General features: G+C 37.3%; 1 protein-coding gene across 12 annotated transcripts in view; it reads left to right on the top strand.

The window, feature by feature from the left end:
- Positions 1-19,166, top strand: part of Camta (Calmodulin-binding transcription activator) — an 816,835-nt gene that overhangs the window by 106,234 nt on the left and 691,435 nt on the right. For all 12 annotated transcript variants that reach the window (XR_014441594.1, XM_083120430.1, XM_083120424.1 and 9 more), the window contains exon 2: positions 7,816-7,902. Coding sequence is in view for 11 of the 12 variants with exons in the window: in XM_083120430.1 (XP_082976556.1) it covers positions 7,851-7,902 (52 nt within the window). In the remaining variant the exon portion in view is untranslated. The remainder of the gene's footprint in view (positions 1-7,815; positions 7,903-19,166) is intronic.

Below are 19,166 nucleotides of genomic sequence, written 5' to 3' on the forward strand. Positions count from 1 at the left end.
CCCACATGTAAGCTGTAAGTCCAATAAAATTTATTGTTGTTGATGTTTGACATGTAGGCTGAGACAAAATCCGATATGGACACTTCATTTTGAATACGTTTTTTTACCATCTCTTTTGACTGAATTTTACTGTAAACAATGTACAGGGTGGTCACAAAGTGACCGTACTCCCCTTTATTTTCGACACTACGATGTTAATAATCGGATTACTTGATATGAACACATACCTGTATCATTGGTTAACCACCTCTGGAACTTCTTGGAGGCCCTTCAGAACGGTATTAAGGGGCACGACACCGCCCGGAAAAAGGTCTTATTCACACTTGCATCGCGAAGTGTGCCACAATGTGGTGCAGAGTTCAGCCATGCTACGAAAAAGACTGTCTCCATACCGATGTTCCGGACACTTAAACCATCAGGTATGTGCTCATATCAAGCATTCAACCATAACCATCGTAGTGTCGAAAATACAAGGAAGGGGGGATACGCCAACTTTGTGACCTCCCTGTACTTGCAATCTTATTATAACATAATATACTTTGGAAAGTCAAATCAGAAATTCGTTACTGTATTTATAGTCATTACCACATTCGCCATTTTTTTTGTTTAATGTACACACAAGTTACCATGAAATTATTTCAGTATGTTTGTGGCGTCAATTCTTTGTGTTTAGTGGTAATGTTTACATGTCTCTTTGGTGGTGGTTCTAGGTATGTAACATCAGCACTATCAACAACAGTTGTTAAACAAGAGGCCCGCACATGTCTTAAAATGTAAGTAAGCGATCATGGACTAACTTGGCAACAAGAATTAGAGACAGTTACAGATTTGTTGCATCTTAATTTCCCTTGTTTTCAGAGAACAAGCTGAGATATTAGAGTTCGAAGATTGCGATTCGATCTGTGAAATTCAGCTACTTAATTTTATCGTGATCATATTTAGAAATGATAAGTTGCACCTCTTACTTGGCACTAAAAGCAAAAGGGACATCTAATACTTCAAAATTCTCATTTTCTGGAATGCCGGTTTGAAGGATTGCATCCATTTGTAAAAGAGAGGAAACCATTTCGGTGTGCAAGATTGTGGAGAAGCCTATCTGCAGTGAACAAAACTATACTTGTTAGTGTAGGAGGGAGCCGCTTTGAAAGAACTGCAATTTCGATCGCTTTCGGCCTTAATTTATTATCGGATTTCAGAGCGATAAAGTACGCGAACCAGATTCACCCTCCCGAAAGCTGAGTTGCAACTCGAACGGTTGAAAAGTTGTAGTCCTCAAGACGAGATTTCTCTTCTACGTTCTGCAGATTTCTTCTTAAAATGTGTAGAGGATTACGGGATTGGAGGCCGAAGGAAGAAAAAGAAGCAGTGGAGAGAAGGATCTACCACAATACGTTCAGCAAGAAAAGAATTTTAAATCTCCACGCCAGGTTTCTTCCTTGAATTCTCACCAAATCTAAAGGACTGAAAATGCAAGATACCCGATTCGAATCATTTGGCTTGTACATTTCTCAAATGGAAATACATGTTATTCTCTTTCCTAGCCGCTATTTAATTTTGAAATAAAAGGGGTTATTTGAAATTAATGATAGAGAAGATAGAATCGAATATTTAAGTATGCTGCGAATTTGCTGTTCATAATTAAAAAATATTCCTATTTTCTCTGTGTTGAACACTTTATATTAGTGGTCTAAAACTAACTAACTCTCTAGCCTTCTTAAACCCGAAAGTTTGTGGCTGCAGCAACACAGGCCTTCCACCTGTCCCTATCCTGGGCAGGATCAATCCAATCTTTTCCATTCTTACCGATTTACTTTAGATCCATCTCAAAGTTATCCCTCCATCTTCGTCTTGGCCTTCCTGCAGGTCTCTTACCATCAGGTTTCCCAACAAGAATCTTTTAAAGTCTTCTTTTCTCTCCCATTCGTACCACATGACCTGCCCACTTAAGTCTTCTTGATTTAATTATTCTAATAATATTTGTTCATGAATACAAATTATGCAGTTCTAATTTATGTAACCTTCTCCACTGTCCACTTCTCACCTGTCTCCTTATCCCTTTTAATTCCAAATATTTTTCTAAGGATTTTATTTTCAAATTTTTGTCCCTCTTTTAATGTAAGGGACCAAGTTTCACATCAATATAATACTACAGGCAGAGAGTATAAATACAGGCATGTTAATTTGTTTTATAAATTATTTCACATATGTTTTACAAATGTTATTTTTATTCACTTTGAGTGGCTTATTGCCGCATATGTACTATATCCTATGTATTACATGAAAGAACTTGCTTAGAATGTATTGCACATGGGTAAACACTTTCTTGAAAGAAGTATCCTTCGAAGAAAAGCGAAATGTAGATGCGAGATAAATTGGATACAGATAGGAAAGGCAGAGGAAATATATGTTTATGGATAAGGAACAACATGAAACAGGTTGAGAAAAGGAATGATAAGAGAAAAATGGAAGAAAATAGAAACAGAGATAGAGGGGAAAAACAAAGAGGGAAAGAGATTAGAGGAAAATCTTGGAGAGAGAGAGTATACATATTTGAAACGCAATGATGTCGTATATTTGTACGTGCAAACTAATATATAATTACGTATGTTACTCTATCTTAAGAGTGCACGAATTTTTTTTTCAGCTTCAGATGCCAATAAAACTCGCATGTCTCGTCTCTCTGTATGTACACGTAACCAGATTTAAGTAAAGTACACTTCTATACCACGATAAAACGATATTTTTGGCCTATCTGTATACTTTAAGGTAAATTCAAGATTTGCAAACCTCCCATTTTTATCTCCGCCCCTTAGAGAATTCGCGATGTGATTTATTTGCGTGTAAATAAAGGAACGTTGCCATCCGTTAATTTCCAAGGATTTATTCGTGACAGGAGAGAACTAACTCGATTTTTAGAGAATTGTGGTAAGGCAGCCGAGATCGTTCCTCGCCACACGGAAAGCAGCTGTATCGATCGTTGGCTTCTTTTCAGCACCGGCAGAGGTCACATGTATCAGTTCTTTTGCCTCACGACTTTCGGCAGCGCAATTAAAACATCTGTGAGGCCTTGCCGCCAGAGAAAAACACAGAACGATGCACTTTTATCACACAGGAATAGCAAACGCAGAGTTAATGTTTAATGGGAGCTGGTCTTATTGTCATTTTCGAAGGAATACAGTAGAAATGCTGCTTGTGCAGATTAGGCTACGTTCCATATGTTTCTTTGCAAATGATTTTGGTGGGTTTTCAGGTCTGTCAACTGAGTGGAGCGCTTTTTTATTATTATTATTATTATTATTGTTAATGACATTTTTGGGCGGGAGAAACGAATAATTAACTGATTTTAGCACAGAAATGTATTGCTTAAAATAAACATACATTACCAACTGAACAGAATGTAATATTCACGGCGTATATGCATTGAATAGGCAGATTTTTAGCAAATGTTTTTAGGTTTTTGAAAAGTGCGGGCCTTTTGCACTGTTCCTGATGAAGATTTTAGACTATGTTTGCCTTTTTTAAAAGTATATATACATTATACATACAAAATATACATAATTTCACTGTTAGTATAACTGGAAACAGACCTTCACTATAGAGTCTGTAAAGGTGCGGGTCATCACTTGTTATACTGTAGTGGTATCTACTTTATAAAATTAATGGTATTTGCTATTTATTTCAGCTGTATTTTCATTTTCCGGTATGTGTGTGTGTGTTTAGCATTAAATATTAACAAAATACTTACTCCTCTTAAAGCTCTCTAAGATAAGATGTATTATTAATTTATATTTTGTATCGTCCTTGGTATAAGAATAATACCTTACATAATGCTATATTTTTTCTATACATCTGTTTTTGGCGCTATAAAATTCTTATTGAACTAAGTTAAATTATCATTATGGATAATATGTTTCTGAACATAATAAATTCAATTCTTTAAACGTCGTTTTTCAACGATCAGAATGGGGATGAATGAATGAAGCTATACCCTGTTCAGAACTCGACCAAGTAGTCAACCATTGAAACCAATCATCTCGTATATCGTTTTCTCACAAAGTACTGAAGAGGGAAACATATAACTCGGTAGACAGATACAATACTAATCTGAAGTGATTGAAATTATCTCAATCTGACTGTTTATGTACAGGCACCGGCAAAAAAAATGGGACACCTAGATCCTGAAATGCTCGCTAGCCCGCATGGCGTTATGTGTGTTGCCTAACTCAATGGCGATGTAAGAAGGTCGTTAAGAAGCATTCTTTTTACACTCAAGTGAGATACCTAATATGCAATATTTTACGACTATTGCGTGGCGTTGGAAACACTGCATATTAAGTTTCTCACTTGAGTGTAAAAAGAACGCTTCTTAACAAACTTCTCACTTCGCCGTCGAGTTAGGCAACACACATAAAGCCATGCGGGCTAGCGAGCATTTCAGGATCTAGGTGTCCCTTTTTTTGCCGGTGTCTGCACGTACGTCATTGAAACAAGCGAGAGTTCAGTGTGTGTCGAAAGTTCGATATCCCAGAAGTAAATAAAGCTAAAATATATCTACCACGCATCACCTGCACATTTTGTATTTTCCTTAGTTTTGTAGGTTAAAACTCCGCCATCTTGAAACTCATTGCCTGATTTTTGTTCAAATGTAATAAAAGACTATGTAGTCCACAAAGACGTTAGCTAGTAACCTGTGAATTTACCGGTGATCGCAGTGTTAGTGATCGACTTCCCCGCACGTCCTCAACCAAGTACTATATTTCAATGTGTTTATTACAGCATTACTGTGCAGCGGATTCCTTAAAGTTGCATTTGTTTTGTTTGTTAAGGTCTAAAAATGTTGTGCAGAGATAGATAGAAAGATAGAGAGAGAGAGAGAGAGAGATTTTAATTCTATCAGCGCAATTTTGGGGGCTCACAAAACATCAAAATAGGAAAAATCGACGTGAAAAGTACCACTTTTAAACATAAAGATATCCATAAATATACCTGGTCTTCTCCAGATGGTAAAACTCATAATCAGATAGATCATATTCTCATTGATAAGAGAAGGCATACTAGTATAATTGACGTTCGTACACATAGAGGTGCTGACTGTGCCAGTGACCATTATTTAGTAATTGCTAAATTAAGACAAAGACTCTCAGTGATAAATCATAAGCAACAAAATCTAAAAGTTATAAAATTTGATACAGGAAAGTTTGCTGATGAAAGAATTAAGAAAGATTACCAAATTAAACTGTCAAATAGATTTGATGTTTTGCAGGATTTAAATGATGATGAAAATATAAATGAAACAGACGTAAATAAGAATTGGGAGCACATACGTAATGCAATAGAATCAGCAGCTAAAGAAAGTATAGGATACCATAAACCGAGAAAAAGTAAGCCATGGTTTGATATTGAATGTCATAATCTAATAGAAATAAGAAATCAGGCTAGACTTAGGTGGTTAAATAACTCTGATGATACAAATCTAAGCAATTATAATAGAATAAAGCGAGAAGTTAACCGCACGTTTAGAAGTAAAAAAAGAGATTACTTGAAAAGCAAAATTAACGAAATTGAAATAAACAGCAAAAATAAAAATATCAGAGATTTATATAAAGGTGTAAATGAATTTAGAAAGGGGTGGCAACCTAAAGTAAACTTGATAAAAGATAAAGACGGTGATTTTCTAGCTGACCCAAGCGATATTCTAAATAGATGGAAGAACTACTTTAATGACCTTTTAAATGTCCATGTAGGAGATAAATCAGAAGTAAATGAAGTCCACACAGCAGAACCTTTAGTTCCAGAACCTAACTTGACTGAAGTTAAAGATGCTATTAAAAGGCTAAAGAATAACAAAGCACCTGGCATTGATTTAATACCAGCTGAGTTAATTAAATATGGTGGAAATTCATTAATATGTCAAATTCATAAATTAATTTGTTTAATATGGAATAAAGAAGAAATCCCTCAACAGTGGAAAGAATCCATAATTGTTCCTGTGTTTAAAAAAGGTGATAAAATGAACTGCAGTAATTACCGTGGAATTTCTCTACTCTCAACAACATACAAAATATTGTCTAACATTCTTTTAACAAGATAACCCCATATGCTAATGAAATTATAGGTGATTATCAATGTGGATTTAAACGTAACAGATCAACTACAGATCAAATTTTTCACATCAGACAGACACTTGAAAAAAAGTGGGAATATAATCAAAATGTCCATCAGCTATTCATTGATTTCAAAAAAGCATATGATTCGGTCAAAAGAGATAAATTATATAATATATTAGTAGAGTTTGGAATACCTAAGAAGCTTGTTAGTATGATAAAAATATGCACCAGTGAAACAGAAAGTAAAATTCGTGTGGGTAATAATGTGTCTGACAAATTTACAATTCATGATGGGTTAAAACAAGGAGATGCATTATCTCCATTGCTCTTTAATTTTGCCTTAGAATATGCTGTAAGGAAGGTAAGAGAAACTAAAGAAGGACTAAAATTAAATGGTGTGACTCAGTTGTTAGCATATGCAGATGATGTAGACTTACTGGGGGATGATGTGAATACAATTAAGAATAATGCTAAAATATTTTTCAAAACTGCTAAAGAGATAGGTTTGGAAGTTAACAAAGAGAAAACTAAATATATGCTTACAGGGCGAAACCAAGTGTTAGGTAATAATCAAAATCTAATTATTGATAACAACTCGTTTGAACCAGTTTCCAAATTCAAATACTTAGGAGTAATATTAACAAATGAAAATTCTATTAAAGAGGAAATGAAAAGTAGGCTCAATTCAGGAAATGCATGTTACTTCTCTCTTCATAAACTTTTATGTTCTCGTTTAATATCTAAGAAACTAAAAGTTAAAATATACAAAACAGTAATTTTGCCTGTAGTATTATATGGGTGTGAAACTTGGTCCCTTACATTGAAAGAGGAACATAAATTGAGAGTATTTGAAAATAAGATCCTTAGGAAAATCTTTGGACCTAAAAGGGATGAGGAGACAGGTGAGTGAAGAAGGTTACATAATTTAGAACTACATAATTTGTACTCATGTCCAGATATTATTAGAATAATTAAATCAAGAAGACTTAGGTGGGCAGGCCATGTGGCACGAATGGGAGAGGAAAGAGGAGTTTACAGGATTCTTGTTGGGAAACCAGATGGTAAGAGACCTGTAGGAAGGCCAAGACGAAGATGGAGGGACAACGTTGAGATGGACCTAAAGGAAATCGGTAGGGATGGGAAAGAGTATATAGATCTTGCTCAAGATAGGGACAGATGGAAGGCCTGTGTTGCTGCAGCCATGAACCTTCGAGTTTAAGAAGGCTAGAGAGTTAGTTAGTTAGTTAGGTTGAAATGCGTTGATTTTATAGATTTCGCTCAAATGCAACACTAGATCAGCGCAGTACTGTCTAACTGCTAATGATTTTTATTTTGAAACTAAATTTGCTGCAGATATATTGGCCATAGTGTTGGTTCATTGTCCCTATTTCGACCCAACGACCCAATATTCCATACATACACTACACTAAAACGATTTCATTACAGACACAACACGAGTTATGCCCTAAAATTGAGGAAAATTTATTACTTAATTTATGGAAATGTAGACAAATATGAGCTTGGATAAATCGGATTTTAATTTTGTAAAGTATTGCTATTGTACCCAGTGCAAGAAACACTTTTATTGAAATTATTTGTCTCCGCATACTCCTGGGTTAAATTGGAATTAATTGCGGTACTGTTATGCTTATATTAACTTATGTGCTCATTATTTTTATTCTATTTAAATATTTTTCTTTCTTTGTAGAAATTTCAAGAAGTTGATGGTGCAGCAGATGAACCATGCAAGAAGTAATGGCGTCTTCAGCAGTATTCTGTCTGAGTTTACAAATTCGTGAGTAATATTTCTATATTACTTAAAATCATCTCCAGTATTATTATCATTATTATTATTATTATTGATAATTTGAACACTTCATATTTGGTTACGAATTTCATCCTCTTAGTAGATGTCATCCGCTTAGTTTTGAGCAACGTATTTACACTTTTTTGTAGGTGATTAGTAACTTTTGACTTGTGCTGAATAAGATTGGATTTTTTAACCAGTGTTATTGTTTTTATTTCGACGTTTCGGACACCTTACCTGTCTCCATCTTCAGGGTGTTAGCAGTTTGTTTTCAGTATTAGTTACCATGTAATGTCTTGTTACGTAAAGATAGAAATTCTATGGGGTACGCTGATGTGCATTTAATATAATATCGGGACCTACGTTTCAGTGACTTATTCAAAAAACTTTACCAAAATGTCCTGGAAAATTGTGACTGATTTCGAAATGGTCGGGTGGAAATATAAAATTTGTGATCCTGGTTGAGTTCAAATTATTTCATGCACGATGACAACACTACGGCGTGCATGCGGATTTTTTTAAAAAAATATATAGTCGAGATTAAACATTACATTTTTGCAGATTGTCCGTTCTGTTACATGATTTTTTTATATACTGTATGTTCATTCGACGTTTTGACTAAAGTTAGAAGTGGTCGAAAAAAAACGAGCTTTTTCCTTGGCTTTTGGGTTTGGAAATTTTCAGCTTCGCCCTCCCATTTTACTCAAATCAGCGAATCCACATTGATGGTATGCCTTTTGCATTTTCTTTGTTCTACAGCTTTTATTTCTATTACTAATGCAAAAAATCACAGTTTTAGATGTAGGTTGGGTGTTCTTATGGCTAGGGTGTGTATGACGGAGGCTGGGCGATTTTGCCTGGGGGTCGGTCAGGCTCTGATCAACAGCACAAAAAACAATTGTTTAATGTGAAATCAAATTTTTAAGAGTTCTGAACTGATTCAGTAATAATCAGCTTAGTTTATAATTGAAGATCTTGTAGTATAGTTGAACGTGCTAGAAATAATCCTCCTCCCAACTTTCAATAGCCCCTCCCCCAGACCACCATTAATTCAGAACGACATTGGAGCTTTCAGATCTACGTCCCCACTCAATAATTCAAAAGCAAAAGTTGCTTCCCTTTACGTAATAGTACTGTGAGGAACTAAAGATATGTTTTTCAAAAGTTACTGAAGGTTTCATTAAATTTCAGCAAAAGGCAGAGTATTGTTTGTTTATTTTTTAATCCATTGTAATGAAACTCCGGCAAAACCCTTGCAAACGGTCCGATTGTAGCGGTACTTGTCAGCAACAGCTGGGAAAAGTATAATTAGCTTGTCTATTTTTCAATTGAGGAATTAAAAGGATAATTCAACATACGTTTAAGCATATTTAAGAAATTAATATCATGTTTAGAATTATAATAATGCATATTCCATGTTCTAAAATTGGCCTCTCCCATGGCGCAGTGGTAGCGTCATTGCCTTGTAATCAAGGGGTCCCGGGTTCGATACCCGGTGGAGGCACAAGTGGTTCGGATCCCACTTTAAACTGTAGGTCCGATTAGCCATACTGTGCACAAAGTGGACTTAAAAACACCAAATCAAACCAAATCAAATCAAGCCATGTTCTAATGAGTACTAATGGGGTATATCGGATTACACAATAAACGGAACTCGTTTATTATTCATAGCAGTAACTCTTCACGTCCGTATTGACATATAGGATACAGAATTTGTACCATCTTATCACAGTCGCTGTGCACGCCTTGTAATGAAAAAAAATGTCTTTGCATCAGCAGAAGAAATACGATTCCACGACCCCCAGTTATTGATGATGGCGCTATTGAAGTCGATGTAACTCTGGCTTATCAAGCTTTGTGTCTTTGGATTTGGGATGTGGAAAAGCCGAGAGATCCCGCCACCTTATTGCGAAATGCCGCTCATCTGTGAAGCCACGTTATTGACTTCCCTCCTTCGTTTCCACGATGTGACATTTGATTTGTCCCACGACAGCAACTTCGGCGGCATTTCAGACTGGAGCAAGGGTGAATCGTCCCTCCTTCCTTCTTCCAATTCCTCGCACAGCGAGGAAGTCTGTGTTCTTAAGTATTAGCTGTCATGCCGTTTTCTCTTAGGAATTCTCCCCATAAAATATGTGTCGAGTTTTATTGAACAATTGAGATTCATTTATTTGTAAGATTGCTGTAGAGATTCTCTTGCCTTATGTCTCTCTCTCCGAGTAATATAACTGTGTTCATTATTCACCACACTCATCATGTTAGCATTACCCTCTCTCTCTCTCTCTCTCTCTCATACACATACAATGTAGTACGGTGGCAGTTTTTTTTTTTTTTTTGTTTTTTTTTTTGCGTAGTGAGCAATGTAACCAATGGCTCTAGGATCGAATGGGTTCACCACCAATTACTTTATCATACGTCGCGATTGGTATGGACGATTAGAAAAACTAGGCCTCCGCGATGTCGTAGTATAGAGCGGCCACAAACAAAAGATCCTTTGGCGAAAAGTCTCCTTCCATCTCCCCCTTCTTCCTTTCAACTCTGGCCATAAGGAAGCATGCACTAGTCTGCCCCTCCTCTCCACGCGGGAGTACGGTGCACAGGAGTCGCGGGTCTGCGCAGTTTTTTTTTTTTTGCTTGTGGTTCCACTATAGTCCCGGGTTCGATACCTGGAGGAGGCACATTGCACAGTGGATCGGTACCTACTATAAACTGTAGGTCCAGTCCCGAAAAGCCTCTCTGTGCATAAAGTGAACTTAAAAACAAAAATTCAAATGTTACTAATAGAAAAATGACTTATAACCACAAAAATACAAATTAATACACAAAAGTTTTTGTTTTTTTCATTTTTAAAGTCAGGGAATGTAGCTTAAAGGTGAACAAATACACGCACATATTGATTGAGTTAGCTTTTGAAGTCCACTTTATGCACAGTAAGGCAAATCGAGACTGGACCTACAGTTTCAAGTGGGATCCGAACAACTATGTGCCTCCACCGGGTATCGAACCCGGGACCACTTGATTACAATGCGACGATGCTACCACTTTGCTATCGGAGAGGCTAACGCATATCTCGTTACTGAGGACATTTTGATTCGTATTCTACATCTCGAGACCAATTCGTAAAAAGTTATCCAGTGATCGGATTCCACCACGATAGTCTTCGTAATAGTACATAAAATAAATGCAGTTAAGGTTGTGTGTTACAGATCAAATGATTCGTTTTTCGTCGAGGTGCATAGATTTGGTATAAAACTGCGTGATAATGACGGCGATACGGATTGCGAACGACTCGGCTTTTCCTTGAGCTGCCCGATGACTGAGGAAACTGACTCATGGTAAAATATTTAAAGAAGGAAACCTCGGTTGACTCATCGTAAGAGCTTCCTCTCTCTCTCTCCACTCCAAGAAATCTTTCACTTGAGTGATAACCTAAGTTATTAGATTGAAGAGGAGGAAAGATTGCGGGCATGTTGCCAGTGCGGAAGGAATGGACCGTTCAAGAAATTCTCGGGACCACCAAGGGCCGAGGAAGTAAATACGTTCTATTTTCCTTCAAAAGTCCACATCCAGGCAGACGATTGACATTCTGATGCCTTATAAATCAGAAAAGCTTGCATGGGCCTTTGATTGCTTAACCCCTCCGTCCTCCCGCTTCCTCGGTAACTTCCCCCATAGAAGGAATGGAAGAGGAAAGAAAGTGAATGGATGGAATACAGATACGGTTTGTCTGCAAAAGGGACTTCTACCTCCGCTCCCAAGCTGTGCAGTGGCGATTTCCCTTTCGATGCTCTTTGAAAAGTTTATTCTTGAGAGTTGATCGATATTTTCTGGAGGTATATGAAAAGTTTTCCTATTGCCTCTCCTTCTATGGGTGGAGGGAGGAGGAGTCGACATTATTTCCGCATGGACTTACAATAAATGCTGGGTTGTAGTTAATAGAAGGATTTGACCGCTTCTACGTACTGGGTAGAATATCTGAAAGGAAGAATGGTCACAAGGGAAATGCCAGGAAGCTTTTCATAGTGTTTCAAATTATGTGAAACTGAAGAGTGGGCGACCTGAATTTCACACACACACACACACACACACACACACACACACACACACCCACACACATCCACACACACACACACAAACAAACACCTCTACATACATATGTAGGGTAACTTACGGTGAATCGGTTCAAAAACCAAACAATATAAATATTTCCTATAGTTTCATTCAAATTTAAAATTATCGGGAATGTGGTAATGAAGCGATCCTTTAACTATAGTTTCCAGTAACTAATTATTTTGTTAAGTTCTCTTATTTTTTTGCTCGTAGCATTTAAACTTCAACTCTTCATCACCCTTAAGAGTTCGGGTGAATTGGATCACATATAAGGGTGAATAGGTCAGTTACCTAACGTTGAAATATGTATTATTTAGTCTTTAATTTCCATTACAAACCTTATGTTCAAAGTGTAGGACCTTATCTTTTGCTTGAACATTTTCCACAAATAAACTTTATTCTTCCTTGTGCAGTCACACATTTCCTGTGATAACCATGTTCAGATTTTCTTGCCACTGTACCCAATCAACCAATGTCACAGAAATAGGGTTGTATTAGTACTTCATATAATAGGACTCACAAACAGTATCGTTTCCTTCATCACTTACGTTTTCCAACTCTGAACATGATGATGATGATGATTAGAGCGTGCGAGCGACTTGACAAATTCGAACGCAACATTTCTCACATCACTGGGGTCGAGGCAAAAAACACAAGAACATAAGTTTGAGTAACTGCGATACCAGCGCATCCTGCTCCACGTTCAAAGTAGCTTATCTCCTTTTTCCTCAGGAATTTGTCCTGTCCACTCTATATTCTTCTTTGGAGATATAAATAAGGAACACCAGAGAGTTCTGCGGCATGTCGTTGGTTCATAACTTCCTTAAATGCCTTTATCGCATTCTGCATGTCCTCCTCATTCCACGAAGTTGACGATTTCTTTGTTTATTTCCCCATCTGTAGGAGACAAATTAATTTAGAATCCTCTTTCAGGGAAATGGGCATATAATGTATTGATCCTATTTACCCGATTTTCGTGACCCTAAAGTGCAACATTTTTCTTTTCATCAGTTGGATACACTGTATCAACGACAAAGATGGCGGAAATCTTATACAACAACGAAATACCATGTAATTCACAAATGGTCTTTAAAATATTGCTTGTAGTACAGTACGAGTACAACGGAAATAAATACAAAGAGTCATTTTTAAAGCACTCTTTTCCTCGTCTACTTACATGTAACACGAGTATTATTTGTAGTTTTTGGCAGCTCCAAATACACTACTTCTTGGTAATTTCTACGTTCAACAGATTCCAAACTTCACTGCCAGATCGAAATATTTCCTTCAGTTCGTTTGGTTTTGTGAAGGAAGACAGAATTTCAAAAGTGACACGATTCACTTTGTGACCCGATTCTCCCTAAGTTACCCTATGTGTATATGTAAAGTGGAATCGACGTAGCCAGCCTCCGTGGCGAAGTAGTTAGCAAAGCACACTGACGCCAACGGTTCCGGGTTCGAATCTCGGACGGGGTATTCTTTGTAAGTGTTCATTCATCAATTTCATCATCTCATCACTCATCCTCGTCTTCGCGATTAGCCAAAAGTTGCAAGAAAGCGACATTAAATAACAAAAAACAAATTTAAAAAAATCAAGTCGAATCGATGTAGTTGCAGGTTTTAACTCGCAGCATGACAACACCTTGCTAAGCTGTAACAACATTGATTTGTGGGTAAAAGGAGGTGAAGAGATGATCAGTATGTTTTTTTAAAATTTTTATTTATTTCCACATGTTAAAGCTGACGCTTTGAACAGGAGACCAGGCAAGGGTGTCCTTTAAGATGGATTTTTAGATCGTTTTTTGGTATATCCGTGTACTTTCATTTCTTTCGCATATCACCAATAAGAGATAAATATTCTACTCAATTTAGTATTTACTATCACACGTATCACCTAATTCACTTTATTAGCTTGAATGTGAAAAAATATGCCAACTTCGTTTTTGTTATAAATCAGAGATCTATAAACTATAAATCATTTGGTGTAGGTACTTTCCAGATTTGCAAAAACATGGCAAGCTACCAGAATTTTTTGTGATAATTTCTTAGTTCATATAAACTTTAAGATGTGATTAAATATTTCTTTTTAATAGACAAACGGGCGGGGCAATTGAAATATATCTTGTCACATTAAAATAGTATCTGAGGTATCTTTAAATTTAGAACATTTAGAAAAATTTACAATGTTACATTTACTAGTTTCTAAAATATTGACAGATAACTTTAGATTAATTGTTGTCTCCCTCGGCTGGACGAACAGGCCGATCGAGGTAATTTATATTGGGTTGAGTTCGGGAGGTCTATCAGCCCACCGAAATTCATATCTATAACTCTAGTAGTTTCCGAGATACTGATAGTTGACACGAACGGATGGGTGAAAAGTCCTCATAAGAGTATTTATTTGAGCTTCGCTGATAAGCGCACTAAAATTGGGGAATTATTGTTATTTTTGCTTTTCGCAATATCGACCGGGCTACACCCATTAGTAGCGTGGAATTAGGATATGACCCGGAAGTAATTACTAAAGAAATGATCTTTGGAGATGGTGTTCATCTACTTCAGGGCAACTTATAGCCAGAATGTTAAAACCGTACGCCTTGGGCAAATCTAGATATCTAAGGAACAATAATAGAGACTAAATGGGCTTTGCCATAAATATTATGAAGAACACAAAGCTTTATCAAAAGGTTGTTTCTCATTCATAAATTGTAGCAGTAGCTGGAATGTGTTACGTTTCACTGTATGAAGATACGTATAATAGAGTGTAAAGTCCGAATTGTAGAAGTACAGGGTAGCGCATAAGTCAGTTGACCCATGGAAGTAATGACGGAATGAGGAAATAATGATCGAAATAAATTCACAGATAGTAACATTTCGTGATCACTAATAGGTTGAGGTTGCCTTGCAGTTTCGCTTTGTGAGAAATGGCTGAAGAGATGGTGTACAACTGACAAACGTAGCGCGATTGTGATTGTTTTGGGGAACTGAATTTTGCGGCACCTTGTATTAAAATGAAAACATGTAGTGGAAACTTATGTGCTGGCACGTTGTAGCACGAATGTTTTGAAATGTTTAATAGACCTAACGTCGCGGGCGCAAAGGAGACACTACCCTCTCAAATATCTAGGTTTATGAAAATTTACACGTAATGGTACTTTTGTTAACCTCCTGAAATCTGAGATAGTAAAGTAACAAAATTGTTATGATTTTGCAAATGTAACCGTTATTTATCAAAATACTCCTTGAAGATATTTTTATGAGCTTGAGAATTTTTTAATTCTGCTCCCCTGCTCCAAATTAACTTTCAAATTAGATTCTGCTTCCCAAAGTTAGGTCCCAAGCTACACCTATGTCTATGAAATTTACAAAATATAAAGGCATGAGAACGTTGTGATATAAAAGATAATGAAGCATTAAAACATTACCTAGTGTAAAAGATCCGTGCTTCTCAGAAATCTAAAGTAATTGGTTAAACATTGTCATCACCTCCCAACATGGACGATAAGGTATGCGAAAGAAGAAAAAATTGAGTACATTATAAACAGCGCATTACATAATAATGTGCTGAACATTTAAATAACATTAAATACACTGAAGAGTGAAGGGTCCAACTTTTGGAGATGAGAACTATGGGTGAAACGGCCATGTCCAATGAGAAGCCGACTTAGTATTATCCATTCTTTGCGGGAGGGACGATGTGAGAACGTCATGCACCAATGACGGGATTGATACTGTGGAGCTTGTTCCCTGTTACCCCATCCTGGCAAATGGGTCTCCTCAAGGTCGCAGTTATAGTGTCGTCGCCTTGTAATCAAGGGGTCGCAGGTTCGATACCCGGTGGGGGCACATAGTAGTTCGGATCCCACTTTAAACTGTAGGTCCAGTCCCGATTAGCTTTACTGTACATAAAGTGGACTTAAAACACCAACTCAATCAATCAACCCATCCTGCCAAATCTCAAGAAGGAAATAACGGAACACATTCTGAAGGTCCCTGGCCTATATAAGGTAAGAATCACTTCGGAAGACTTTGGCAGTAGCTGCAACTGTTTCGTTGCCTTTAGTGTCCAACCACACTTACAGAGAAGGACGCTCACCATCGAAGAATTCACTGACTTATAGGGTGTCCGGAAGCGAGTGCTTCCAGACTCTGGAGCACCCTGAAGGAATCTGAATAAATGAGAACTCTGCAAAGTGTGAACTTGACCAAAGTACAGCGCCTTTAGTATTGCATAAAGTTCTGCCGTGTAAATGGAGCAAGGAGAAAGTAAAGTAAAGCTGTGGCCGTGTGAATTGACAACAAGGCACAACCCATTGATTCAACCGATATGGACCCATCCATATAAAGAAAAAACAATAACAAATATCATAAGTGTCTCATAGAAGTTAGAGACGGGTTAATGGGTCATGAAGGTAATTCCTAAGTTAGGAGGGACCAAGTACTGAGGATCTTCTCTGCACAAGCACAGAGTGACCTTTGTGGCCTTGTGCCACCAGGATAAAGACGGTAGACAGTCAACCTTCTCTCGTCAGAGACTGTGGTGAGATAGATGGGATGGTATCGAGCGCAATTGGTGGCACTAATGAAGAAATAGTTGCCTTTGTAGAGATGACAAGGTCCCAGTACCTCCATAAACAATTAGAGATGGAACCTGAACGAAATACAACGGGACACAGACGAATACCAGCTCGATGAAAAGCGTTGAAGATACGAAGTTGAGAAGGACGAGAAGAGGAATGCATAACTCATCCACAATCGAATTTCGACCTAATGAGAGAACAATAAAGTCGAAAGGGAACAATGCGGTCATCATCCCAAGATGTGTGACGTAACACGTAGAGAAGGTTGACAACTCTTAGACAAGATTACAAGATGAGATTGCCAGGGAACGAAATACACTTGCTTGCATCACAATAATGGAGAAGTTCTAACCACGATGAAGTGCTTTCGAATGGATGGAGAAGTTCAAAATGGTCGGACAAGAATCAAGCTCAAAGGAGCAGCAGAATTGACATTCACATCCACTACTCACATGGAACAGGTCCATACCATGATTCTAACCCACGAGTAACTAACGATGAACTGGTAAACCATCTGCACATTAATCCTGTATAGGTAGATTTCGGTTCTTGATACCCTTCAGACCACAAAAGAGATATTACTGATTACTGTTCTTCTTTGGTACAATTGGAGGGTGCGGCCATTTTTACCCTGTAGAACAACAAGAAACGAAAAAAAAATGGTTGTGAAGGTGAAATATACACTAAACACATGTCGAATACACACTCCATTGACATGCCTGCGCAGAAAGTAGCGTGCTCAACCCAGAGATACAGCAAAGTGCAGATACTTATTGACCGACCCTCGTATGTAGAATCATTTCTGCCGGCCCCCGTGGTGGAGTGGTTAGTACATCGCACTACGACGCTTGGGGTCCCGGGTTCGAATCCCGGCCTGCGCGTGGATGTTTGTGAGTGTCCATTCATCAATTTCATCATGTCATCACTCATCTCCATCTTCGCAAATTAGCCAAAAGTGGCACAAAAAGCGAAGTAAAATAAAGCAAATCAAAATAAAATAGTATGTAGAATCATTTCCCCAAATTCCATCTTTTGGAATTTTTAATTTGAGTTATCCTAACATTATGGAACATTCTTATCAAACATCTTCTTTGTGTAGTATTTAATTCCGGCTTGGAGCAAAAATTTCGTTAATTCCACCAATTGTTGACTGATTCTCGTAAAAAAATGATTTCCTCAAGCTTCCATCATTTGGCATTTTGGATTTGAGTTTTAATAACATTGGGAAAGATTCCTATAAAAAATCTTCTCTATAGTATTTAATTACGGCTTAGAGCAAATTTTTCGCTCATTCCACCAATTGTTGACTGATCCTCGTATAAAATGATTTCCCCAAGCGTCTATCATTTGACATTTTGGATTTAAGTTTTAATAATATTGGGGAAAATACCTATAAACAATCTTCTCTATAGTATTTAATTCCGGCTTGGAGCAAAATTTTCGCTAATTTCACCAATTATTGACTGATCCTCGTATAAAATGACTTCCATCTTTTAGCATTTTGGATTTGAATTGTTCTAACATTGGGGAACACTCCTGGGGAAAGAAATCTTTTCTTTAGTATTAATTTCCGGGTTGGAGAAACATTTTAGCTAATTCCACCCTACTACATGGCATTCCGCCGCCTATGGCAGGGCAGTCAACATCTTAATGAAGATGTTGATGAAGGCCACATTGCCAGTTTTCCTCAAGATCATTGCCTGCACCTCCTGAGAGTGTGCAATGATTCACTTACCACTAAAAATATCTCTGCGAGCTGCCGGTAGCTCGCGATCGAAGGTTTGGCCATACCTGCATATAAATCATCGAACCATCTAAGAAAGTTGGGCGTTGATGTTGAATTTGGCATATTTACTATCGGCTTTCACTATTGAGCTCCTATTTCATTTTGTGTTTCCATAGAGATTGAGAACTACCGGTAACTGAATCTCTTCTCTGTTTGTTTTCTGCTTCATAGGAGTTTAAGACGACTGTAAACATTGATATTAATTGTTTTTATTTTCTGGTGGATAAACATGCGACTCGTGGAATATTCGAGTCAGTGGAACGGACACACAATAGTTAACAACCCCCCCCCCCCCTTGCAGTTGTAAAATGAATTAACTTTAACTCTTCCTTCACATTTTTTGTCATCGACTTAGGCTATATATCAGTTTAGCAGTTTGTCGAAACTAAATCGGGGTTGTCTGAATCTCTGATAAATAACTGGAATAAGAAATGTTTTCTCTTACTTCAACGCGGTGGCACAGCTAGGATTCTTTTTTAAGGAGGGTGGAGGCTTCACACAGCCAACTATTTTGTTCGTGATCCTTTTTAATTTTTTTGTTCGAAACATTTCTTTTTTAATGTAGGTTACATATAATACACATATATTTAAAAAATTTCTGTTTGGGGAAATTGTTTAAAAGGATAGTAAACATTCCTTTTTTGAACTTACAGGTGGATGCACCTTCAGCCCCAAAAGCCATCCTCTGGCTATGCCAGGCCAAGATTCAATGAAAGAGCCGCTGACATTATGCTTCTAATACTAATAGTGAGTTATATACTCAAGCAAACGTATCA

Source organism: Lepisma saccharinum, chromosome 4 (assembly GCF_977018435.1).
Source record: "Lepisma saccharinum chromosome 4, izLepSacc3.1, whole genome shotgun sequence".
Taxonomy (NCBI): Eukaryota; Metazoa; Arthropoda; class Insecta; order Zygentoma; family Lepismatidae; genus Lepisma; species Lepisma saccharinum.